Source organism: Symphalangus syndactylus, chromosome 10 (assembly GCF_028878055.3).
Source record: "Symphalangus syndactylus isolate Jambi chromosome 10, NHGRI_mSymSyn1-v2.1_pri, whole genome shotgun sequence".
Taxonomy (NCBI): domain Eukaryota; kingdom Metazoa; phylum Chordata; class Mammalia; order Primates; family Hylobatidae; genus Symphalangus; species Symphalangus syndactylus.
In genome coordinates this window covers 45,613,119-45,641,015 of record NC_072432.2, presented here as the reverse complement: position 1 = coordinate 45,641,015, position 27,897 = coordinate 45,613,119, and the positions used below count along the sequence as shown (strand labels likewise).

At 34.1% G+C, this 27,897-nt stretch overlaps 1 protein-coding gene across 2 annotated transcripts in view; it reads left to right on the top strand.

Moving 5' to 3' along the window:
* The window catches only part of GRID2 (glutamate ionotropic receptor delta type subunit 2), a 1,458,882-nt gene that overhangs the window by 260,585 nt on the left and 1,170,400 nt on the right, over positions 1-27,897 (top strand). For both annotated transcript variants that reach the window (XM_055296994.2, XM_055296993.2), the window contains exon 2: positions 8,144-8,299. In XM_055296994.2, the coding sequence (XP_055152969.1) occupies positions 8,144-8,299 (156 nt within the window). The remainder of the gene's footprint in view (positions 1-8,143; positions 8,300-27,897) is intronic.

Below are 27,897 nucleotides of genomic sequence, written 5' to 3'. Positions count from 1 at the left end.
TAAGCAACAACAAAACTCCTTAGAAATTGAAAGGCTAGAGATTTGTTCTGAATTCTGCATTTAAAAATGTCATAGTGCATATTCTATTGGAACTCACGTAACACTATTCCAAGGTAACTGCAAAGATTGTTATTTAAACTAAAGTTTAGAAATTCATATCAATTTACATCTTTATATATATTAATTATCCCTAAACATCCTTAAATATAAAGTTTGTATAAAAACAGGTAAATCAACTTCTGATATAGTATAAGTTAAATCACTGAGACAAATATTGAACTTCAAAGTACGCAAGAAGTACTAGAAATTTTATAAAAATATGCCTAATTAATAAAATTTTATAAAAGAAAATGTAAGATCGAAACCTATTTGAGAATTTTAATATACAATAAAATTTTATTATAATTATTATGAAATGATGGGTGTTGTGGCTCATGCCTGTGATCTCAGCACTTTGGGATGCAGAGGTACAGTAATAGTATAGTTCCTCAAGTGAGGAACACTTGAGCTCAGAAGTTCGAGATAAGCCTGGGCAACAACGTGAGACCCCAGTCTCTACAAAAAACTTGAAAATCAGCCAAGCTTGGTGGCATGCCCTTGTAGTTCCAACTACTCAAGGAGCAGAGACAGGAGGATCAGGTGAGTCGGGGAGATTGAGACTGCAGTAAGCCATGGTTGCATAATTACACCCCAGCCTGGGTGACAGCGAAAGACTTTGTCTCTCTCTATATATATTATTATGAAAGTAAAAATATGCATATTATTTTCTTATCTGGAAATTTGTTTTAATGTATATATTACCAGTTATTAAGCTCCTAGTGTTTTCACAAGATTGCTGAGAAACTGAGAGCTGTGGATTCTGCAGCAATCATTACTAGCTTGGGCCTGGGGAAAGTTACTTAAACTGAGTTTCATTTCCCTCAAAGGGTTTTTATCAGAACTAAATAAAATAATGTCTATGAGCCACTTAGTACAGTCCTTAGTACTAAAAAATATTAATTATACTGTTTCTAATATTTCACTTATTATAAATTGGAGAGAAACACAACTAAGCACAATTGTCTCTAATTCAGAATAATATTTGCTAATTGTCATGAATTTGGTGTATATCCAGCACCTCCTTTCCAACAATTAGAGTCATTGTTTTGGTTTACTTCTGTAGTCAGAGTGCTTGTGAAGGGTTAGATAAGATGAACTGAGAAAAATATGCCTCATGATAAAAGGATAAAGGATTCTGAAAACCCTATTTCATGCCTGCAAGGATATTAGCATAGAGCATATTAGGAAATGTTCTGTTAAATAAGAGGCTGCTGAAACATTTGTAATACAGAATTAAATTGTGGATGATATCTCAACTTAATATTTCCTGGGCAGATAATTATAATTATATATATATATATATACACACACATACACACACACACATATATATAATTGTATATATATACACATGCACAAATAAGCACATTTATTACATACACACATACGTACATTCATTACATATACACAGTTGTAATTGTATGTGAGTATGTAATAAATGTATCTATTTGTGCATGTATAATATAAATATATAAACATATGAACATGTATAATATAAATACATACACATATATATGCACATATGCATATGTGTGTATATTTATATACATATATACATATATATGCACATATGCATATGTGCATATATTTATATACATATATACACAAACAATGCCTTCACCTTCACTGTAATGATACCCCACTGAAATAGTAGCTGATACTATGCTAAGTAAAGATGCTTATTGGTGTCAAAGATACTATCTATGCTTAAGTAAATATACTAAATTGTATCAAAAATGCTAATCTCTTTTGGTCATAGTACTGCTAATTTTTCTTACTACCTAGCAGTTTTGAACATGTTTAACATTTTTTCTCCTTGAACTGAGGGTAACATGAATGAGACAATGAAATAAAGTAGAAATCTGATTTTTACAATATTTATAATGCCTTTTATTATTTGCCCTCCTTTTGAAATGCAGGTATAATTTCCACTGGCAATAGTAGGAATACCATTTGTAGATGAAAAAAATGTTATAAATCTCTTGACTTGGATATATGCTCACAGTGCAACTAACGTGTATGCAAAATGCATTGTCAGAATTAAATTAAAAACTCACCTGTGAATAGTAGCATCTAAAACAGTAAGGATATATGATGATTTAACAATTCTGAATAGCTCTGCAGAACTGTAAATCCTACTGTGACTAATAAACTCCCCAAGGCAGAAGGTTGCACTTTTTTCTTTATTTTAACTTCCTAAACTAAAGTTGTTGAAGCTTCTCAGGCAAAGGAATTAAATTTTATGTAAAACTATTCTTATGATCAGCATTTTACTACATTTCATCAATTTTATAACCTTCATGGCTTAAAATAAATGAATTTAATAGGCTAATCATCATTATAGTACTATTTATTGAATATATATGTATATGTGTATATACACACACATATATGTACTGATGTACCCTCTCTATATACATAGTCACCATAAAAAAAATGCTTGAAGTCAAAAAAAGCATAATATGGCAGACATAGCTCCAAACTTGAAACCAGGACACCTAACCTCCTACTCTACATCTTGTAACCTTTGGCTGTATAATTTGGGTGAAAACACTTAAAATGTTTGCACTACAATTTATGAAGCATGACAAGGTTTTCATAAACCATCTCTAAAATTCCTTTCAGCTATGAGTTTACAAAAACAACATGATTGCTTCTTTTTATGATCTTCTTATGGCATCTTATTTCCACTATTTATTCAACACTTAACTCATTTCAAATATTTGGCCACTAAATAATTTGTTAAAGAGCACAGCGGCTTGGCTTTGATGGTTTTCTCTGTGTTTAGGAAAGATTGGTTTGATGAATAGATGGATGAATGGCTGGATGCATAAATGTGTGAACATAAAGAGAAAAAGTGAGGGGAAAAAGTTGGGGAGTAGAGAGAGTGAGAGCGTGTACAAAAGAATCATCTCTGTTGTTACAAAGAAAATAAAAGATTCATTGCATGTAGCATCTTTGCTAACTTTCAATTAAGTTTATTCCTTTTATGATTACCTACCATATATAATTTATATGTTTGTCAAAATTAAGTGAGTAAAGAGAGTAAAAATTTGAACTTTGTGACTAAAAAAAATAAAGATCAGCTATCTTTGATTTTATTTGGAACTATGAAATACAATGAAACATTTATGCATAAATGTTGGTATGTAAGTTTTTCTAGATGATATGCTATTGATTTGCAAGAGGAATGTAGATGTGTTGATGCTTGGTTTCAATATTTGGAGTCTTTTATTTTAAACAGAACTTGATAAGGTTGTTATAGAATATATATATCTTCCAATAATTCTATTTGCTGTGGAAAATTTCCTCAAGATATATCAAATTTTTTCTCAATATTGTTGGAGGAAATTATGTGCAAGATGAACACATTTTTTCTGTACTATCTTATCAGGTAAATAATGTTTACTCCACTTGCCTCTTAAATTTGTAAGACACAAAATTTTCAATATTCAAACTAAAATACAAGTTTTTAGTATGATTATTAATTACCTTGTGTACGATTATTACCTTGCTAACTTGGGTTTTCTGGAATCGTGATAATGCCTATGACAATAAACTAACATGCAAGTACATTTTCAAGTCATTAATTTAGGTTTAGGTGTAACTTATATTTTATCTATACATCTGAATTTAGGTATTTTATTTTACAAGATTATACCTAATTTAATGCTAAAAAAGATTTAATCAATGATTCTTGAGTGTCTAAAATATTCAGGCTCTTTTATACACATTGTAAGTATAAAAATAGTTTATATGGTCTAGGAAATTATATTTTGCTAATGTGATAAGGACTACCTCCGTGGTAGAGGAAACACCAAAAATAAAACCAAGAAGGAGAAAAATCTTCGAATGTTTGGAGACTTGTTGAGTTGGTTAGGTTAGTGAACTTATAAATAGTTTATTTAAAAGGCATATTTGTGAATGTATTTTTGGGTGAAATGATTTTATGGTCTGAAGTACTGACTTATTTCAAGCACAAAAAATTTACACACACACACAAACACACACACACACACACACACACAGACACCAAGCATGTATCTATTTGGTTTGAAGAAGAAATTGGATTGTCATTTTAAAAATTGGCAAGTAAGTATATGTATTTTGGGAATATTTAAATACCTTTCTAAAACATATTTTTTTTAACAGAAGTACTATAGCTTGTCAGCTTTGAATTGCACAATAATTTATGAATTTTCAAAGGGCATACCTGCATTAATACTTTTACTTATAACACTTCACAATGAAAATTTAAGACATAAGCATTGCCTTAATATTACTATAAATTGTAATTAAGTGGACAATTATATTTTTGTAGAACTTTGCCTAAATTTGGTATTTTTTTCATATATATGCCAATTGGTCCATTAGTCCATGAAAACTGTATTCAGTAGCATTACATATAGCACAAACTCATTAACATTAGTATTTTTCTAAGATATAAGAAGACATGTAGGCCGGGTGCGGTGGCTCAAGCCTGCAATCCCAGCACTTTGGGAGGCCGAGGCGGGCGGATCACGTGGTCAGGAGATCGAGACCACCCTGGCTAACACGGTGAAACCCCGTCTCTACTAAAAATACAGAAAAATTAGCCGGGCGTGGTGGCGGGCGCCTGTAGTCCCAGCTACTCGGGAGGCTGAGGCAGGAGAATGGCGTGAACCCGGGAGGTGGAGCTTGCAGTGAGCCGAGATTGCGCCACTGCACTCCAGCCTGGGTGACAGAGCGAGACTCCGTCTCAAAAAAAAAAAAAGAAGACATGTAAAGATGATATAGTTTTCATTTAAAAATACATGCTGACTTTGCATGTCAGTATGTTTGTATAAGGATTACATAAAGCCTTTATTTCTCCCCCCGTAAAAGGAACAGAATATCAACCTTTAGTGATGGAAATGACTAAAAATTGCTATAATAGGAATATTCCGGAGGTGTTCCTTTCCTGCTTTATTGATTGGTTATCCTTCCCTTCAGTTTGGCCAATAAGAAATATATAGAGAGTACTGATGAAATGCCGTGTGTGTGTGTGTGTGTGTGTGTGTGTGTGTGTGTGTGTGTATCAGTGGTGGAATAATTATTTTATCTTGACAGGTCTAATCTGCCTTTCCCATGAACGTTATAAAATAAAACTGAGTGTAAAATCACGCTAATAAAAATACCTGGGCAGAATCTAGATGCTTTGACATCACGTTAACTACATAGTTAAGAATGTTAAATTTGAGCAACTGTATAGTTAACAAAGTAGATCTAGTACCTATAGTATTGGATTCTCTAGATTGGTTAATACAAAGAATAAAGGGATAACTTTGCTGTGACTATCGGAAGCGGGTGAAATTAGAAGGGAATTTCTGTTCCAGGATCCTTCCTGTGGAGCTAATCACATTGTTTTCGGAATGCTTGTGTTGAAGACACAATACTGCATGCACCCCTGTAGTACAAAGTCAGTTTCACATGAGATTTTTATAGCTGAAGAAAAAAGTAAATAAATAACTGGGATTTGAAATGTTGGATAAGATTTTCTGTTCTTTGATTACACTGTTTGCAGTAAGATGAACTGTTTCTTCTGTGTACTTCCTTGCTGTTTGCAGAAAGATGAACTGTTTCTTTTATCCATTTTTTCAGTATATCTTAATTCTGCAAAGGATTGACTAATGTGCTATCATTTCTGCAGGTTTCTGCTGTTTATTAACTCAAGTTTAATGTTTAAGGCAATATTAAGTGTTCTGCCATGTAATAGTAAAATGCTTCCATCAAAAATGTATTACCAATACAGCGGAAGTCAATAACATCACCTGCTATAAAACAAGGTTGATAAGAAGCTCTTTTTTAAAGACTCATTTAGAATCCATGACAAGTTGCAACATCTTTGTACAAACACACATTACTACTTTGTGAATAGACATTTAGATTATCTGATTTAAAATGAATTGGTTATTTCAGCTACAATTATAAAAAATTTGTATCATACTTCCTAACTATTAAAGAAATTTGTATATCTAAACCTGATAGTATTAAATTTCAATGTAATGATTAATCTAGATCTACACAAGGATTTATCACATATTAAAATAATTCTTATGAAAGCTGCTTAAATTAGCAAGATAGGTCAAACATTTATTGTCTAAATGTTTTTATAAGAGCTTAGATTAAAAAGTATTATCTGGTTCAGAAAAGACAGGTTGAGTAAAAATTAGAGTCTATAATAAATATTTGATTAATAAAATATTAATATCTTACTAGTAAACATCTGATGACATATTAAGGAAGTACTCAATTTATATGTCAATTTTAAAAATTCTGGCCAGGCGCGGTGGCTCACGCCTGTAATGCCAGCACTTTGGGAGGCCGAGGCAGGTGGATCAGGAGGTCAGGAGATCGAGACCATCCTGGCTAACACAGTGTAACCCCGTCTCTACTACAAATACAAAAAAAATTAGCCTGGCGTGGTGGTGGGCGCCTGTAGTCCCAGGTACTTGGGAGGCTGAGGCAGGAGAATGGGGTGAACCCGGGAGGCAGAGCTTGCTGTGAGCTGAGATGGCGCCACTGCACTCCAGCCTGGGCAACAGAGTGAGACTCCGTCTCAGAAAAAAAAAAAAAGATTCTTCATTATTTTCTCTCAGGTTCTCAGCCATGGACAGGTATTCAAAATATATAGGAAACAAGGCAATGGTTTGAGAAGACTGATACAATCCATGCCAATATAAATGAGCAGTGATGGCCAGGCACAGTGGCTCACTCCTTTAATCCCAGCACTTTTGGAGGCTGAGGTGAGTGGATCACCTGAGGTCAGGAACTCGAGACCAGCCTGGCCAAAATGGTGAAATCCCGTCTCTACTAAAAATACAAAAAAATTAGCTAAGTGTGGTGGTGTGCACCTGCAATCCCAGCTACTCGGGAGGCTGAGGCTGGAGAAAGGCTTGAACCTGGGAGGCGTAGGTTGCAGTGAGCTGAAATCAAGCCATTGCACTCTAGCCTAGGTGACAGAAGAAGACTCCATCTCAAAAACAACCAACCAACCAACCAAACAAAAAGAGCAGTGAAAAGATAAAGCCAGCTTCACACTGGCTTTATAATACACACTGTGTATATAATGATAATACACACTGTGTATTATTTAATACACACAATGTGAGGTTTAGACAAATGTGTTTAATACACACAATGTGAGGTTTAGACAAATGTGTTTAATACACCCAACGTGAGGTTTAGACAAATGTGTTTAATATATACAATGTGAGGTTAGACAAATGTGAGGTTTAGAATTTGAGCATGTTGCTCAAGGTCGTATACTTAACAAGTGACAGAGTCAGTATTTAAAATCAGTTTGCTCTTAGAATCAATGTGTTTACCAAATATTCCATTACCAACCAAATATTCAATAAAGGTTAGCACAGTGTTTATCATCATCGTATTTACACATGGATAAAAAATGCTATAATTATCCATTAGGACTTACATTAGTTCCTTGAGAAATATTTCTCCATTCCCTCTGCACAGAGATTTGAATGTCTTTACATTTTCTATAAATATTATTGACTTTACTACTATAAAAGATAATGAAACCCATGTTCAAAAAAAGGGGGGGGGGAGAAAGGAAGGAAATGAAAAATAAATTAAGATCACAAGAAAGGTTTGATTCCTATGTATTCTATGAATGGACCTCAAGAAGTTTTCTGAGCTTATTTTCTTTTATTCATAAAAGAAATCTTCCAGCTATGAATTCCTTAAAGATTTCATGATATAAGACATCCAATGTATTGGATACTTTGTCATGTAGAAGCTTTTCATACCTATTACATTTTCTTCCCCATGATCTCCCTGCAATAACACTTTGAGGTACTATTTATCATTCCATTTGCAAGAAGTAACTATCTTCCTTCTCAGCTATTACACTGCTTCCAGTACAATGTGTTTCATTAATAAATAAAGTGCATGCTCTAAGTGAAAGTATATGCTTTTTAAACACATAAGTCTCCTTGTCATATTTCCAGAGGGCATGACAGAATATTTGTGTTATTATTTAATGGCAAAACTCACTTCTTTCTAGGAGCAATTTTTGATGAATCTGCGAAAAAGGATGATGAGGTGTTTCGCACAGCAGTTGGTGACCTTAACCAGAATGAGGAGATCTTACAGACTGAGAAAATCACATTTTCAGTGACGTTTGTTGATGGCAACAACCCTTTCCAAGCAGTTCAAGAAGGTAAGGTCATCAGTATTTATTTTGGTTTTTTGGTTCAATTCAAATGGCAATGAAATTATCTTTGATGAAACTTATTAAACATGGACATCATTTTTGTATCTTTGTTGATAATAGGGCATTATTTTCCTTGGAGATCACTGTTTTGTAGATGTTAATCTTGTATTCTTGTTTTGAAAAGGCAGAATGTGGAAAGTTATTATTTTAATTGAAATATAATATGAAAATGAACAAATATTTACATGTAAAAGCTTTGCAACATTTTTATGACTTCAGTGTAAATGAAACATTTTTTAAAAATAGTATTTTCTAACAGAATGTTTACGTTGGACTTCTCTGAGATAACTGCCACCTTGGGTGTTGTTACGACTTGGGATGACATATCAGGTGTTCTCATGACAAATGTACTGCTGCAAGAAAAACCCTTGGACACTACATACAAATCAAAGATTTTGCATTAGGACTCTAACATACCGACCTACGCTATAAATTTTTACTCTCTATGAGACATCAAATATTAAAGCACTTTCCTCCTTTTCCTCTGTAAACCTGAGTAAATTAAATTTTTTCACTGGTACAAAGTAATGCAAATACCAATTATTGTTAATATATTGGTATCATCACTCCTATTAATGAAGGTTTTGATTGAAAGATCCTAGACAAATGGAATTTTCTGTTTGATTCTATTAATCTAATTAAACATTTAGTCTCTTGATCCAGAAAGCACTCATTTTACATGAGACTACTTGTTGATAATTGGGAAGGTTTGAATGTTTATGTCCCCTCCTACCCCACTGCATAGGTTGAAACCGAATTCCCATTCTGGTGGTATTAAGAGGTGGGGCCTTCAGAAGATGATTAGGTCATGAGGGCTCTGTCCTCATGGATAGGATTAGTGCCCTTATAAAACAGGCCCAAGGGAGTTTGCCTGCCCCTTCTGCCCTTCGAGGACTCAGCAAGAAGGCACCATCTTTGAAGGAGAAGAAGATCTCTCACAAGACACCTAATCTGCTGGGCCCTTGATCTTGGATTTGCTGGTCTCCAGAACTGTGAGCAATAAATTTCTGTTACTTATAAATTACTTAGCCTGAGGTATCTTGATATAGCAGCCTAAACTAAGAAACTAGTCTACCTTATTTTTTATTGTGATGATGTATTTAAACTGAAGATAATAAATGCAAAATTAATTTAGTTAAATAAAACATTTGCCTCATTAAAAATTTAAATAGGATTTGGCAGAAGAAAAGGTAGATACCATATTAACGGTAACAAAGTTGGGCAGGATTTTTTTTGTAATGCAAACATTGAAAGAGTAAGGAAAATAAAAGTGTCTGAAAACGTGTACTTTTCATTTACTGTTTTATCTGCTTGATGTGCAGGTAACCTTTATTGAAATATATTTTCAATCAATAGCACTGGCTACTGTTGAAACTTATTTGTGTTAGAAAATAGATATGTGATTGGTGGTCTAAAAGTTTTTTCCTTGTTAATGGAATGGAGTAAAAAATCATTATTTTTTGAAATGAATCAAACTGTTTTACGTAAAAACTGGCTTTATAATGAATAGGATAATAATGTTTATAATAATACAGTGAGATTTTAATTTTTAATTAGTAAACATTAATGCAAAAAGTCAGATTGAAATAACCATTCAGTTATTTACATTTTAAAATCAGAATCATCCTGACAATATAAGGATTTCAATACTGGAAATGTTAATAAATGTTAATAAATTTTCTATGGAAATATTTAAAAGCAGTATAAATTAATATTAGAAATAATAGAAGGATCTGGAAAATCATAACATAAAATTTGAAGATACCAAATCATTTTAAAGATATATTCAATAGGAAATATATGTCATTCATTTTTAAGAAATCTGTATTATTTTTCTTTCTTAACTCTTATTTATAAAGACCAGAATGTGAGCAAGAAAAAAGTGAGGACTGATTTCTTTCTTTATCTTCTCAGTAACTACATATTAATAATTGTGAATTAACTTCAAAGACAGGCTAAACTACCTATGCTTTTTAAAAATTAACATTGAGTAAAAAAGTAGTAAGAAAAAAAATGAAATGAAGACAACACAATGATGAGAAACCTGAATTATAAATTAAGAAGAAAAAGTCCCTCACATCTTTATTAAAGACTATAATTTGAAAAGTAATGACAGTTTTTTAACTACTACACCTTTTGTTTTTTTGTTTTAACATTGCTTTCTTTAATTATTCTGCTGCCAGCTAAATTCTGGAAACAAAAATATCTTGCAATAGTGACGTGATGGCACTGAAAGCAAATTGAGAGAGGCAATAAAGTTCCCAGATAGAGACCACTAGATATTTGTCAAGAAAAATGAAAGAGCTGGACAGTTTGCCTGATGGTTTCTGATACTAACAGGATGTTCTCCACCAGTTATTGTGATGGTCAGCTTTGGGTAATAAACCTGAAATAAGTTCCAGGAAGCTTTAAAGACAATTTGTTTCCCTATTTAATATCAAGAAGGGTTTCAGTTAATGTTAGACGTAAAAATAATTATTTATAGAGTTTTTTTGTAAAATGATGGATTGAAAAAAATAAGAGACAATATTCTATTGAAAGAGAACAAACAACCCATTCAGAAGCACTGTTTTCTTCAATGTTTTGAGGAAGTAATTTAGGAGAAAACCTCAACTGTGCCATCGAAGATAGTCAACTTTCTCTCACATGTTTACTGCAATACTATGCAAACTTGTAATGAGAGGGACTAACATCACCTTGTCTCTTTTCATTTTTTTACAGTCTAAAGAAAGAAAAAAGATTCAATGATACAATTATAAGTGATTGCTTATATATTAGCACTCCTAATGAACTCATAGAAAAACTCATGGTTTTGATCCCTCTGCCTGTTTACTCAAATTTGAAAGTCTCATCCTTGAACAAATAGCGTCATCAAATATATAGATAGTAATAATGAAAATGATAATAGGGATCACTCAGAGGTTAGATAAGTAAAATCTAATAGCTTGAAATCCTCAATTTATTTTATTGTTAGAATTTCCTTTAATCAGCCACATTTAAGAGCTGATTTTTTATTTTAAAAATCAAAATTTCTGTTCATTGTATCTTTCTACTGTTATTGCTTAATAACAGAGCGGAATTCAGTGACATCCTATATAACCCATAAACAGTAATAAAGAGTATTGATATTTTGGAAATCTTCCTTTGTAGCTTTGGCTACAGTACATTTTTGGATAGCAATTAATCCTTTAGAAAATGAGTTTCTAGACAGATACCTCAGTTATAACACGGGGTACACATTCCATTCTCTGGAGATCAATGACTGTATCTGTTAATTTTGTCAGTGTTTGGTAACATCGATTTCAGATCTTTGAAATACATGAATAATAGAAAAAAAATCTGTTTTCACAAAAGTTATCTGGAAATAAATTACCTATTTTGAGATTATTCTTTTTTCCTTTCTTATGAATGTATTTATTGATAAGCCATTTTTCATCTTTTGTGTACTGAGTTGCAGGATATTAACCAAGGGCAAATACATTTTCAAACCTTAACTCAGGAGGTTTTCTGGACAATTTTTTTTTCATTTGGATAGGCTATTTTGGTATCTAGGATGTAGTGTTCTCCCCAAAAAGATAAAGAAAAAAAAAGAAAATAAAAGGTATATGGGTTATTTTTAAAAACCTTGAGAATTATAGGGGTGGAAAATTATATAAATCTGGTTGAATATTTTCATAATTTAGATGAAATAATGGAGACCCAGAGAGGTTAAATAATTTTCCCTCATTCTTCTAGGGTTACCAGGCATGTGTGTAGCAGAAAAAGAACTAAACCAAGACTTCCTTTACATCGCTAGTCCAGTATTTTTCTTGCTATATACCCACCCATGCATATATATAGATACACATGAGATAGCACAATGTATTATAGGACTTCAGTAAGTAATGTAAGTACTCAAAAAAGTAGCAGATTTATGTTTTGATATTTATTTGCTATTTATTATTTATGTTCAACCATGGAATAGTAGGAAAATTTCAATCTAGGTGATAAAGACCAGTTACATTATATAAATCAATCTTGTTCTTTTGGCCTTGGTTTTCCTCATCTGTGAAAAATGAAGGAATCTGAATATAATGTATTTTTAAGGTAACTTTCATCTCTATGCTTCTATGACCCTTAGGAACACAGTTCTAGAATTAGAACCTTATAGAAATCATCATTATTTAGTGTCCCTTTAGAGAAGGTTTCACGTTGCTGAAATTGCCTCCTAGTTTTTCTGTGTCTGACTTTAAAATAGATTAAACAGATATAGGGTATCCATTGTTTGTTCTGCCACCTCATTCAACTATTCACCACAACCCACAGCACTCATTACTACCAATAGAATTCAAAGGATCTTGTGCTGATTCCTTTAACCTGAACCAAAGTAGCTGTTCATAGGTTACTCTTTTTATTCATAAGTTACTTTTTATTTTTTCTTCTGTGGCATCTATGTACAACATTTAGCATAAATGTACAAACGTTTGGTGTGAAAAACACTGCTGTCGTTTCTGAAAGCAGTACTTATTGTTTATATTGTTAGCTCTTAGCTGAGATGAACATAAAATGGGCCATGAAAGGTGGAAATTTATAAGAAAACAAAGTCAGGAAATATAAGGGTGATACGTTTGTAGAAATCCTCAAGTCAAAAGGTGAATGAAGTATGAATCCATATATAATTCTTACATGTATTCGATGTATTAAGAAGGAAGTGAAGCATCATTCTTTGATATTTAATGGCAAGATTCAGCTAAACAATTTTGAAATAATTGCTCTTATTAGAAAAATACCTAAAAATAAACTGCATAGTGAATATAAGGGCAGCATTATAAAGTCACAAATGATTCTGTTTGAAAGAAAATGTATTAAACTATAATACTTTTTTATGTATTGCAAAACATTATAAACAATATCGTTATAATTCAAAAACACAAGGTTTTTGAAAAAATGTCCAGTGCTTTTTGAAATATAAAAATTTGAATCAATATCTCAAAGTACAATTCAAAGAAGAAAACTCTTATTGTAATATGCAGTAATGGGATTCATTAAAGTTAAACTGTTGTGATGCTGGAAATATGAACACAAATGCTATTGTTAATATATAAAAAAATGCTGTAGTTAATAGAGATCATCTTGCAAGTTTTGGTCTGGTAGACCTTACGACTACTTCTTTGCATATCTTAACACCAGTGTTGATTACCCTTGCTCTTGTAAAAGGTAAACATTTCACTAATAAAATGACAATTTCAATTAGATCTGCCTCATATATCTTCTAAAATAAAATAATTTCTAGTATATGATTATGCTTATAAAACAATAAAACTGCATTCATTTTTGGTTTATGTTACCAATCTCATTTCTTTATAGTTATAAAAATACATACATATTTATTTCGTGTGTGTAAATGGGATGACAGGAAATTAGTACAGTCAGAAAAAGTGCAAGGAAATATAATTAGGAAAAAGCACATCTCCAAAACACATTACCATCCATGGTGAATATTTCTGGTGTCATTGATTAAATCTAAATAGTCTAGTCTAAAGAAGATGTAAACAGAATGATTTATGTGGTTGTACTATTTGACACTTTTTTCCAGGGATTATTCTCATTTATATTTCATTTATCTGCCCGCTGCTTTAATATGGCATTTTTACTGTGATAAAAATCTACTAATTTCAAATTTCTTACACTGGATTCTGCAACTTTCCTGGCATAATACTACAGTAGGTGTACCCCAACAGCCTGTGTTTCCTGGACCAATTTTGATAACTTCAATTCCAGCTTATTTTCTGAATTGTCTGACAATAAACCAAACTTGAGAATTGTTGTCTGTAGGAGCTGAGAAACAAAACTAGGAGATCATGTGGGTATAATTCTATTCATTCGTTCATTAATTCATTCATTCATCCATTTGTTCATTTATTCATTGTTTTCATTCCTACTTTCCTTCCCACATCAAAGTCAAGGTTGTGCTTTGAGTCCCAATGTCTATCCCAGTGCTCTGGTTAACTCTGGACCATCTACATGTGTGAATTAGTGGAAGGAGCAAATCATGCTGTTGAACAGCCAACTCCAAACATCTGCACATCAGGAGGGATACTGGATGTCTATTCAGTGACTAAACCCCCTGTTTTCCTCTATGAGGGAAGATACTTAGCTTGGTCCTTTCCCCAGCAATCTCCTGCCAAAACCTGTGTTACTTTTTCTCCTTGCCTGTCACATTCTAAAGACTGGGCCACAAGGTCTGGAATTAGAATCTATCTAATGTGTGATCTTTAGTGTCCATCATCAATGTAGTATTAAAGGACAAATAATTCTATGCTTGTTAGAGACAACATCAACATGCATTAAGAAAAAAAAAAAAAACAGCGCACACAAACCTTTTCCACTGCAGAATTTCCTATTAAGAGCAATTAAAAATATATATATTTAGAACCTAATTTTGAGATTACTCAGTCAAATTAATTTATTCAAGTACTTATTAAATGCCATTACTTCCAAGATTGAGCCAGCTACAATGGGAGATAACCAATAAACAAAAGAACACAGCATATAACTCCAGGAATAAAAATGTATTTGAGGAAAGCTGTGGATTTTTAACTATGAAAAAGCATGCCGTTCCCCTCTACCTTTAACTTGGGGTTTAATTGTGTTAATAATAGAAAGGAGCAAGATGGTCTAGCTTTTTAAAATATACTTTTCAGGAAAGAGAGGTATTTTCTTTTTTTTTATGATCATTATACCAAATTTATTTTTTATTTATTTATTTTTATTTTTATTTTTTAATTTATAAAGGAAAGAAGTTTAATTGACTCACAGTTCCACATGGCTGAGGAGGCCTTAGAAAACTTACAATCATGGTAGAAGGGGAAGAAAATACATTCTTTCTTAAAGAAGGTTATTACTTTACCTTTAAACAAAATATTAATGAAGATACAAATTGCATAGTCTAATCCTTTTTCCTGTTATTTGTTGTTTTACTGCTGTATTTGTACGTCTTTCCCTTATCTCATTCAATATTGTACTCTTGAAGTAACAGGTCTCTACTACAGTGAATGGATTGAAATTTAGATTTTACAGACCTCTACATCATAATTTTGTAGCCTTTGTGCTTCGAGGACATTTACCTCACTATCTACAATTGTGATCTGTTGTGTTACCTCATAAAATGTATATTTTAGCAGTTTGTGCTGCTCTGGATTTTGTTTTATTTGGAAGAGTCTTTAGCAGCATTCTATGAAAGCTGTGTTTAAAGGAAGTAAAGATTTGTTCTTTTGTTGTCTGTGTTCTTTCTTCTACCAATTCTTTTCTCCTAATAATAGCACATCACTTTCTTGTATTCTTCTATGTCTGTATGTATGGTGCATGGGTATGGTAACATAATTCACTTTTAATCAGTCTTTTTTGAAACTGACTCATTAGAGGAATCACTACATATCTTAAAGTAACTCTGAATATCTGGTTTACCTACACTCTGCAGTTGTAATGAGAGATCATTATGTAGTCATAAAACAGTTTAAGTTCATGTTGACAAACCAATGATGACTTCAGTATATTTGGAATTTTCAATCTGTTATCACTATTATCAATATCCAACTTTTATATGATCCAGTTTACTTGGTTAATTTTAGAAGAAATAGCAAGCTGACATTTACTTTCACATTTAACACCTATTTTTTGTTGTCCTTGACAAGTGTAATGAGGTTTATGGGAATCACACTGAATAGTCCTTTGGGACTCATGCAATAGTTTGTTATCTTGTAATTTTCAGAAGAATTATTACAGAAAGGCTCTCTTTTAAAAGAAACATGCAGTAAGCCAGCGTGCAATAGGAAATTGCATATTCTGGGAAAAAAAAAGGAAAATGAATCAGCCAGTACCTTTTGGGTGCCTATGAGCATTCAGCCTCGTGCCAACTACTCTGCACAGCCGTGCTCTCCATTGGCTGCCCTGTAGTCTGACGTGGTTAATTTGGCCTTTATTCTGTAACCTTGTGTTAGGTCCTGACCTATGTGTACCTCTCTTCATTTTGCCCTCCCATTATAGTGCTATTTTTAAACACTTTATTTAGCCCCCTTTTAATCCTTGTCTCTCCATCTTATACTGCAGACACTCAAAATGTCTACATTTCGTTTGGTATGTAAATCTTAAACTTGGTGTCATTTACCTTGCAGGGAAAAACATAGTCATTAAGTTCATAGCCCCTAGAATTAGATACCTGCCTTTATGTATGAATTCTGCTCTATGTCTTATTATCTGTGGGCCTTTGAACACATCTGCTATTTCTGAGCCTCAGTTTCTTCACGTGTAAAATGAGGATAAATACATACTCCATGGCATTAATATGGTTATGTGATTATTGTGTAATGATTATATGGGATTGTAAATATGGTAGATGGGTTCTTCCACTAACCTAATTACATTTTAATGATAGTGCTGTATGTGATGATTTAGTACCATTGCATGTGTCCCTCAGTAAGTTTTCACCCCTTTCCAATACTTCCTTCTCAAACATATTCTAGTATTTTTATTAGTGGTTCCCATGGATACCTCTGAGCCTAACCTTATTACCTGCATAGTCAGCAACATATTTTTGCCCAAATGGGACTTTCCTTACCAAGATTTTGAGTGCTGTGGTTTTAAATATATATAATGAAATGCTTTTGCTTTTTTTTTTTTTTCTGTCTCTCCCTTTCTCTTTCCTTGGGCTGGTTCTGCTAGTCAGCACAGGAAGATGAGAATTATACATGTAGTGTAATTTATTTGGCAAATAGTAGTGATGTTGCAACATGTGTACTTAGGGTTGGGAGGATTTAAAATACCTTGTTACCATTTCTGGGAAGTAGAGAAAGCCCGTGGAGGCCAAATTAAAGCTTTCTAATGATTTGTGTAGGCTTAATACAATCAGTGAAGTAAATAAGGCACTGAGTCATAGCTAAATGGAATTCAGCTGTAGAGCAACATAATGTTGTAGGAGAGTGATATATGTGAAGGTCGAATATAGAAATTAATTCAAGGAAAGCTTTATGCTTTGAAAGATGGATCATCTCTGGCAATTTTATATCTTACATGATTGTTTAAAAGGTTATCTTTCTATGCTTTGCACATTTCATTGCAATTATACATAGGCAAATATTAACTTTAAAAACTCGGTCATTTGCTTATTTGAATTTCTTGTACTATACTTCAAAAACACATGATATCATGTTATTTTCTTAAGAATTTATGCCTCACTTCAAAACAGATTTACTTTTTGGTCTTTGATAGACTAACGTGATACGATGGTTAGATGGGTTAAGTCCATTTCTTAAGCTATATTTCAAACATAGATATACATTAAAATGTCTACTATATATAAAAAATATATATTCTAGGCCATGCACTGTGGCTCACACCTGTAATCCCAGCACTTTGGGAGGCCAAGGCAGATGGATCACGAGGTCAAGAGATTGAGACCATTCTAGCCAACACGGTGAAACCCCGTCTCTACCTAAAATACAAAAATTAGCTGGGCCTGGTGCCATACACCTGTAGTTTCAGTTACTTGGGAGGCTCAGGCAGGAGAATCGCTTGAACCTGGGAGGTGGAGGTTGCAGCGAGGCGAGATTGCACCACTGCACTCCAGCCTGGGCGACAGGGCAAGACTTCATTTATATATATATATAATAATATATATATATAATATATATATTATATATTATAATATATTATATATAATATATATATTATATATATTTATATTTCTCAGAATGTATTTTAGGGGAGGGTGTAGGTGGGGAAGCAGTTCACAAATCAAAGTCAGAAACAATCTTAGTATAGAGAATATTCTCGAATAGTATTACCTTGAATACTAAGAAATAGTTTTGTATTTTTGAATGTATACTTATACAAACAGAAAGTTCTGAAGTGGTCTCATGTACTCATTCATGTTATTAAACCTGAGCAAGGTATAGAGGGCTCAGGTGAGAGAGGGTAACTAGAGGATTAAAAATAGATACACAAAAGAGAAAAGGTCACATTCTTACAGGTCAAAGGATAAGAAGTTGTCATGGGCCGGGCGCGGTGGCTCACACTTGTAATCCCAGCACTTTGGGAGGCCGAGGCGGGCGGATCACGAGGTCAGGAGATCGAGACCACGGTGAAACCCTGTCTCTACTAAAAATACAAAAAATTAGCCGGGCGTGGTGGTGGGCGCCTGTAGTCCCAGCTACTCGGAGAGGCTGAGGCAGGAGAATGGCGTGAACCCGGGAGGCGGAGCTTGCAGTGAGCCAAGATTGCGCCACTGCACTCCAGCCTGGGCGACAGAGCAAGACTCCGTCTCAAAAAAAAAAAAAAAAAAAAAAAAAAGAAGTTGTCATATTAGCCTCATTCTACCTGCTCACAAATCCTGCTTTTGTTATGTTATATTTATTTGTTCAGTAAGCTTTGGTGTTTAGAATTGCGTTGCTCAGTTCAAAGTTTTATCTCTCTATATTAACTCCAAAAACTATGGGATCATGTAAAAAGACTGAACTGATGACTGACTGTGGGGACTTTTTTGTTGATGCTGTTGTTGCTGCTTTCTGTTGTTTGTTTTTCTTTTAAAGTCAGGCCTCTCTTCTGTAGGGCTGCTGTGGTTTGCTGGGGGTCCACTTCAGACCCTATTCACTTGGGCCCCTCCCACACCTGGAGGTGTCATCAGTGGAGGCTGCAGAACAGCAAAAATGGCTGCCTGCTCCTTCCTCTGGGATCTCCATCCCAGAGGGAAACCAACCGGATACTAGCAGGAATGCTCCTGTAAAAGGTATCTGGTGACCCCTGTTGAAGAGTCTCACCCAGTCAGGAGGCATAAGATCCAGGACCTCTTAACAAAGCACTCTGGCTGCCCCTTGGTAGAGGAACTGCACTGTGCTGGGCGGACTCCCATATATCTGGACTGCCTAGATTCCTTAGAGCCACCAGGAAGAAAGACTAAGTCTGTTGATCCATGGAGACGGCAGCCATCCCTCCGGCAAAGGGCTCAACCCCAGAGAGATCAGAGCTCTATCCCTACACTCCTGCCTGAAGTTGCTGAAATTCCTGCAAGAAGGCCCCATCCAGTGAGGAAGGATCAGTCAGGGTACAGCCTAAAGAGGCAGTCTAGACAGGATCTGCCACAGATCAAGTGGACCTGATACGTATCAATAGAACTCTCCACCCACAAATAACAGAATATACATTCTTAGCAGAGCATGGCACTTACATGAAAATCTATCACATAATTAGAAGTAACACACTCTTTAGCAAATGCAGAATAGCTGAAATCATAACAAACAATATCTCAGACCACAGTGAACTCATATTCAAACTCAAGATTAAGAAATTCACTCAAAACCATACAACTAAATGGAAATGGAACAACCTGCTCCTGAATGACTTTTGGATAAATCATGAAATCAAGGCAGAAATCAAGAAGTTCTTTGAAACTAATGAGAACAAAGAGAAAACATACTGGATTCTCTGGGACATAGCTGAAGCAGTGTCAAGAGGGAAATTTATAGCACTAAAGGCCCACATCAAAAAGCTAGAAAGATGTCAAATTGACATCCTAACATCACAACTAAGAGAAATAGAAAACCAAGAGCAAACAAACCCCAAAACTAACATAAAACAAGAAATAACCAAGATCAGAGATGAACTGGAGATAGAGACATGAAAAGCACTTCAAAAATAAATCCAGGATTTATTATTATTTATTTAGAAATGTAGACCACTAGCTGGAATAATAAATAAAAGAGAAGAATCAAAAAGACATAAAGAAAAATGATAAAAAAGATACTACCACTGACCCCACAGAAACACAAACAACCATCAGAGAATACTATAAACACCTCTATGCAAATAAACTAGAAAATCTAGAAGAAATGGATAAATTCCTGGACACATACCCCCTCGCAAGATTGAACCAGGAAGAAGTTGAATTCTTGAACAGACCAATAACGAGTTCTGAAATTGAGGCAGTCATAAATAGCCTACCAACGAAAAAAAGCCCAGGCCCAGACAGATTTATAGCTGAATTCTACCAGAGGTACAAAGAGGAGCTGATACCATTTCTTCTGAAACTATTCCAATTGAAAAGGAGGGACTTCACCCTAACTCATTTTATGAGGCCAGCATCACCGTGATACCAAAAATTGCCAGAGATTTAAAAAAAAAAAAAAAAAGAAAGAAAAGAAAAAAAGAAAGAAAACGAAAAAAGAAAAAGCTTCAGCCCAGTATCCCTGATGAACATCGATGTAAAAATCATCAATAAAATACTGGGAAACCAGATTCAGCAACACATCAGAAAGCTTATCCACAATGAACAAGTAGGTGTCATCCCTGGGATGCAAAGCTGTTTCAACATACACAAATCAATAAACGTAATTCATTACATAAACAGAACTAAAGACAAAAACCACATGATTATCTCAATAGATGCTGAAAAGGAATTTGCTAAAATTCAACATCCCTTCATGTTAAAAACTCTCAATAAACTAGATATCAATGGAACATGCCTCAAAATATAAACAGCTGTTTATGACAAACCCACAGCCAGTATCATACTGGATTGGCAAAACCTGGAAGCATTCAACTTGAAAACTCGCACAAAACAAGTTTGCCCTGTCTCACGACTCCTATTCAATATAATGTTGGAAGTTCTGGCCAGGGTAATCAGACAAGGGAAAGAAATAAAGGGTATTCAAATAGGAAGAGAGGAAGTCAAACTGTCTCTGTTTGCAGATGACGTGATCTTCTATCTAGAAAACCCCATTGTCTTAGTCCAAAAGCTTCTTAAGCTAATAAGCAACTTCAACAACGTCTCAGGATACAAAATCAATGTGCAAAAATAACAAGCATTTGTATACACAAACAATAGACAAACAGTCAAATAATAAATGAACTCCAATTCACAATTGCCACAAAATGAATAAAATACCTAGGAATACAGCTAGCAAGGGAAGTGAAGGACCTCTTCAAAGAGAACTACAAACCATTGCTCAAAGAATGATCAAAGAGGACACAAAGAAATGGAAAAAAATTCCATGCTCATGGATAGGAATAATCAATATTATGAAAATGGCCATACTGCTGAAAGCAATGTATAGATTCAATGCTATTCCTATTAAACTACCAATGACATTCTTCACAGAATTAGAAAAACTACTTTAAAATTCATATGGAACCAAAAAAGAGCCTGAACAGCCAATTCAATCCTAAGCAAAAAGAACAAAGTTGAGCCATCACACTACCTGACTTCAAACTATACTACAAGCTACAGTAACCAAAACAGCATGGTACTGACAGAAAACACACACATAGACCAATGGAACAGAACAGAGATCTCAGAAATAAGACTGCACATCTACAACCATTGGATCTTAAACAAACCTGACACAAACAAGCAATGGGGAAAGGATTCCCTATTTAATAAATGGCGATGGGGAATCTGGCCAGCCGTACATAGAAAACTGAAACTGGACCCCTTTCTTACTTATCCAAAAATTAACTCAAGATGGATTAAAGACTTAAATGTAAAACCCAAAATGATAAAAACCCTAGAAGAAAATCTAGGCAATACCATTCAGGATATAGGCAGGGACAAAGATTTCATGAAGAAAACGCCCAAAGCAATTGCAACGAAAGCAGAATTTGACAAATAAATATAATTTAACTAAAGAGATTCTGCACAGCAAAATAAACTATCATCAGAAATAACAGAAAACCGACAGAATGGGAGAAAATTTTCACAATCTATCCACCAGACAAAGGTCTAACGTCCAGAATCTGCAAGGAACTTAAACAAATTTAGAAGAGGAAAACAATTCCTTTAAAAAGTAGTCAAATTACAAGAACAGACACTTCGCAAAAAAAAAAATTTATATGGCCAAAAACATGAAAAAAAGCTCAACATCACTGATCATTAGAGAAGTGCAAATCAAAACAACAATGAGCTACTATCTCACACCAGTAAGAATGGCAATTATTAAAATGTTAAGAAACAACAGATGCTGGTGTGACTGTGGAGGAAGAGAAACACTTTTACACTGTTGGTGGGAATGCAAATCAGTTCAACCATTGTGGAAGACAGTGTGGCAATTCCTCAAAGACCTAAAACCAGAAATACCATTTAACCCAGCAATCTCATTACTGGGTATATACCCAAAGGAATATAAATCATTTTATTATAAAAATACTTGCACGCATATCTTCATTGCAGCAGTATTCACAATAGCAAAGACATAGAATCAAACCAAATGACCGACAATGATAAACTGGATAAAGAAAATGTGGTACATATACATGATGGAATACTATGCAGCCATAAAAAGGAATGAGATTATGTCATTTGCTGGGACATGGGTGGAGCTGTAAGCTATTTTCCTCAGCAAACTAACACAGGAACAGAGAACCAAACACCACCTGTTCTCACTTATAAGTGGGAACTGAAGAATGAGAACACATGGACACAGGGAGGGGACCTTTTGGGGGTTATGGGGAGAGAAAGCATCAGGATAAATAACTAAGGCATGTGGGGCTTAATACCTAGGTGATGGGTTGACAGGTACAGCAAACCACCATGGCAAACATTTACCTATGTAACAAGCCTGCATGTCCTGCACATCTATCTCAGAACTTAAAATAATTTTTTAATCCTATTTATTATGTCTGACAAAATGGAAACAGGCAGGCTTTATGTCAAACCACTGTCTTTTAGCTTACCCACAATTTATGCCAGGGATCCATGTGAGCACAGAATAAATCACCAGTTGATACGGTTAGGCTTCGTGTTTCCACCCAAATCTCATTTTGAAGTTTAATCTTCATCAGCTCCATATTCCCCACCTGTGAAGGAAAAGACCAAGTGTGGGTAATTGAATCACGCGGGCAGTTTCCCCCATGCTGTTCTCCTGATAGTGCGTGAGTTCTCACGAGATCTGATGGTTTTATAAGGGGGGGTCTTTCCCCTTTGCTTAGCATTTCTCCTTCCTGCTACCTTGTGAAGAAGATGCCTTGCTTCCCCTCCACCTTCTGCTATGATTGTAAGTTTCCTGAAGCCTTTCCTGGCCATGCTGAACTGTGAGTCTATTAAATCTCTTTCCTTTATAAATTACCTGGTCTCAGGCAGTTCTTTATAGCGGTATGAAAATGGACTAATACACCAGTGTACATTTTCTTTCTTTGGAAACTGCTTAACGCTTAAATAAGGGAAGGGGAGGCCAAATAACGGAAACTAGGAATTTCCAATATCAATTCTTTCAAAAATAAGAATCGTAATTGTTCACTTATTTGTAGGATACTTCTTATTAACTGTACACTAGATTGGGATTTATACAGATGAATTAGACAAATTTAATTCAAGTATTCAAGGAATGTATAGTCTACTGGGGCAATATACAAAGATCTAGAAAAGTTGATAATTTTATTTGTAGTGGAAACAAGTGATATAAAATGATACTAAAATAACAGGTAAAATGTGTGTGATTTAAATCAAGGGCTCATTTTTTATAAGAAGATGATGATGGATGCCAAAAACAAAAAACCTTTAGCTAAGATTTCAGGTTGAGTAGTAGACAGACATGAAAATATGAAGGGAATAGCATTCCAAGCTATTTCATATGGGAAAATAATTTGGAGGTAGGAGCTTGCTGTGTTGAGGAACTATATGTTCTTGTGAACACTCGAATTTTTATCCTGTTGCCTTACAAATATTTATTTCCATCATCAGTGTCATTCCTTGCTTGTCAACCATATTACTTGTGAGTTTTTTACCTAAATCAGCTTTGGTTCTTTATACTCCCCTTGGACATGGTGTATATTCCAAAGGAAAATATGGTATTCCTGCAAATCTCACTGACATTTTGGCATGGAGAGTTTTTTACTGGACCCTTTTTAGATTTTAAATTCACCTGCTATAATTATGATTTTGAATTTAATTATGGAAACATAAGGGCTTTTCCTGTAAGTGTTCTTATTTCCAGGAAAACTAAAATACCAAAATTTGTTTTTGAAAATAAATTTACTCAATTTTCCTGTTCTCCTAACACAGAGTAATTCACAGAGATATATTATTGAATCCTAAAAAAGAAACCTCATTTTGTGGCTTTTATAGTTTTCTGTACACTTCTACAAAAGAGCCTCATTTGATAAAGCCAATAGTAAGAGACATTTATTCGTAACTTATCACATCCAATGAACTGTTAAAAATACGTTTTCTCCTGATCTTTATACTGACTTATGAGGTATAAGGTAGTTACTATTCTTATTAGCCTGTTTCAGATGAAGATAATGAGCAACAGCTGGGTTAGGTTAACTTATTACACCTGGAACCTTTAGACTAGTGCCTAGAACAGTAGTTTCTCTTTAAGTCTGCTGATTGGCAGGCTCAGGCTTGTTTCAGTGAGAGGAAGAAGAAAGAAGGTAAGGCATTTATTTTCTGTCTTCTGTGTGTGGTTGTCTTAAGCTGACTGTACCTCAAACAAAATTGATGTATCTCTTGATGCATCCTGCTCTGTATCACTCTCTTGAAATTCACTGTCTTGTCCTTTATCCTTTGGGCCTAGAACTGGTACCACCTCACTGCTACTAGCTCTGGGTTTTTGTACTATTCCCCTTTTGTTGGCTGCACTGCACCCAGAGCTGTATAATTTAACGCATTGAAAAAGAAGCCCTACCTAAATTATCCTATTTTGAGTTGCCATTGTTTTCTATTGGAATTTTAACCAACATCATTATTTAACTCATATTTGTCTAATCTAATCAGAAAGTGTTACATCTTTGATTGTATTATAAAGTGAAGCTATGTATCACATTACAAAACGCAGTAAGAATGCCTCACAAAGATTTCTAGCTTCTGTGCATTGCAAGATAAAATCTTTATGTTCATGGACACTTTAATGGTGCAGCAGAGGTCGACATGATGTTGGAGATACTGAGTGGCAGCACGCCTTCAAAAAGGTAGTAAGTTTGAGCAGAAACATGGCTTATCTCCAAATTGCCAATACCCAGCATAGTTGAGTGTCTGAACTTACTCATTTATGCCTGGTTGCAATTTTTTGAATTTTTGCAATCAGACCTTGGTAATTACCTTGAGCAGCAGGATATAAATAACTCCCACATGCTTAGCGTTCCAATAATGGAACACTAGGCATAAATGGGTCAAGGAAACATCACTATTTTTACTTTAAATAATATGACAAATGAAATAAACATGAATGTTAATGCTGCAATTATATATTTAAAATGTCTTCTTTTAAGCCTCTACTTTGATTAAGGAAGTTGATGAATCAGTTATTCAAACATTTTTGAATATTTTATTTTTTGTGATAAGAATTTTTCAGTATTTTTCCTTTATTTCATTATTTGTAGGAGTGTTATACTGTGTAAACTAGACTCATTATTAAGTCACTGGGGATGGAGAAGAACCACAAGTTACTGGTGAACATTTTTCATAGCCAAGATTTTATTTTACTTGGTAACTTTCTGTCACCTATTACCTAGAATAATAATGAGAAAGTAATGAGTTACAACAGGCCTGTTTGCATTTTGTATCTTTTTATTTCCCAGACTTACTCATTAAATAAGTGCTAATGAACAGCAAATGGCCAAACACCAGGCAGTAGAGCAGGCAGAAGAGTAGGAAAGGTCTTACAAGATGTGATCAGTATAATAAGGTTCTCGATTCCATCACTAATTCAACATTGTTCAGCCTTTCAGCACAAGACACTGAGATAGAATTAGCGAAGAATGTAGAGGTAACTTAGCACTCTACCTCTTCCAAAGCTTTAAACTATGAGTGAAGATGAAAAATTGTGCATAAACAATAGGATAACAAGGCAATATGTGTAAGTTCTGTGAAGGAGAAACAAAATACAAAGTTCAGTAGAAAAAGAGGTGACTTATAGCTAAGGATGGCAAGTTGAGGGGGGAAGGAAAAAAATTAATGAAAGGGAAAGGTAGTAAGCTATGCTTTCCTCTCTGAAAGTAGAAAAAGTCTAAGCAACAGAATCAGGTATATTCAAAAATCTTTGTGACTGATAGAAAAATGGGAGGTAGGGGCTGGAAGATATTGAGAATGTAAACATACTGCAAGGACAGAAACAGTAACTTTTCTCTCAAGATCTGTGTCCTATTCCCAACTCCAAGGTCACCTCTTTCCCAAATTAGTGGTGCAATAGTGAATTCAGCATAGAAAGAATCATGATTCAGCAAGTAAAATTGAAGACTAATAAAGACATTAATAAAGAGATCAACCTTCATATACCAAAGTCTTATTTCTTTTAAAATGCAGCAAAAGTAATGAAAATGGTTTGAGTTCAAAGATGCCGCTTCAAAGGCACAATGCCTCCACTGTGTTTTAAGAGCAAGTGATATTTTAAAATAATTATTCCACATCTTCAGTGGAGTAATTGCTTTTCACATTAAAGAAAGAGATAAGTGCGCAAGTTTTATAATATAAAAAGTGCTATGCATGTGTATTAACTAATTCTCTCAAGGATTTTTACTACACATTTGGCATTGTGTGCTATAACTCAGAGTGTCATGGTGCTGTGCTCTTACATGAAAACATGGATTGTTTCCTAACTGAGTTAGACAGAAGTGGATAAAGAATATTGGTATCATGTATTGTGGTTCCTTTATATGCATAGTTTATGGTTACTATTTTTTCATTAGATGAGATGTTTTAACATAAGTATTTTTATTTGTCTGATTATTACCAGTGGCCATTGAGGTTTGTTTATTCTGAATAAAACATGCTCTTCAATTTGTAAAAATTGTCCACTTTGTTAATTGTTCATTTATTCTTTCACCCAAATATATATTGAGAGCTTATAATTTGCAAAATACTGTAAGTGCTAAATACCAAGGTGCATCAATGTGCTTTCTGGCTTCAAAAATTTGTTGTTTAGCAAATAAAAGACATAAATAACATTAATATAGATGTAAACAGTCCTAATACAAAATACAGGAAGTTATAAAGTTTTCATTAGCAGTAAAGATAAAGTGTTAGAGGATTTTGAGAAGTACTGATGTTGGTATGCTTACTTTCCCTTCTTCACACACAGCTTGAAATACTTGTTTTTCCTCACATGCTTAGTGTATCCCCAATATTTGGTACCAAATATATAACAGTCTGCTCGAGGTTATTTAACATTATTTCTGTCTTATTGAGAACCTTACTATGTGGTCAAGTTTTCATTAATTAAATTAATGCAACAAATATTGATCGAGTGTCTGTATGCCACATATTAGTCTAGGAATTCATGGTACCAGTGTAAAACACAATATCTTGCTCTCTGGGAATGTATATTCCAGTTGAAGAAAAAAAAAATAAAGACAATTCCAAATTGAAGAGTTAGTGTGAAAAAAATGGAGTAGCATACTAGGCATAAAGATGCTGATGGTGGGGTGCCATTTAAAATAAAGTGGTCAGGAAAATCGCTTTTTGAGAAGATGACTTTTGAGCAGAGACCTGAATGATGAAAGGGCAAAAGTGATGTGGCTCTCCAGTGGAAAGCAGAGTGTACAACAGTTACTGGAAATAATATTATATATATTATATATAT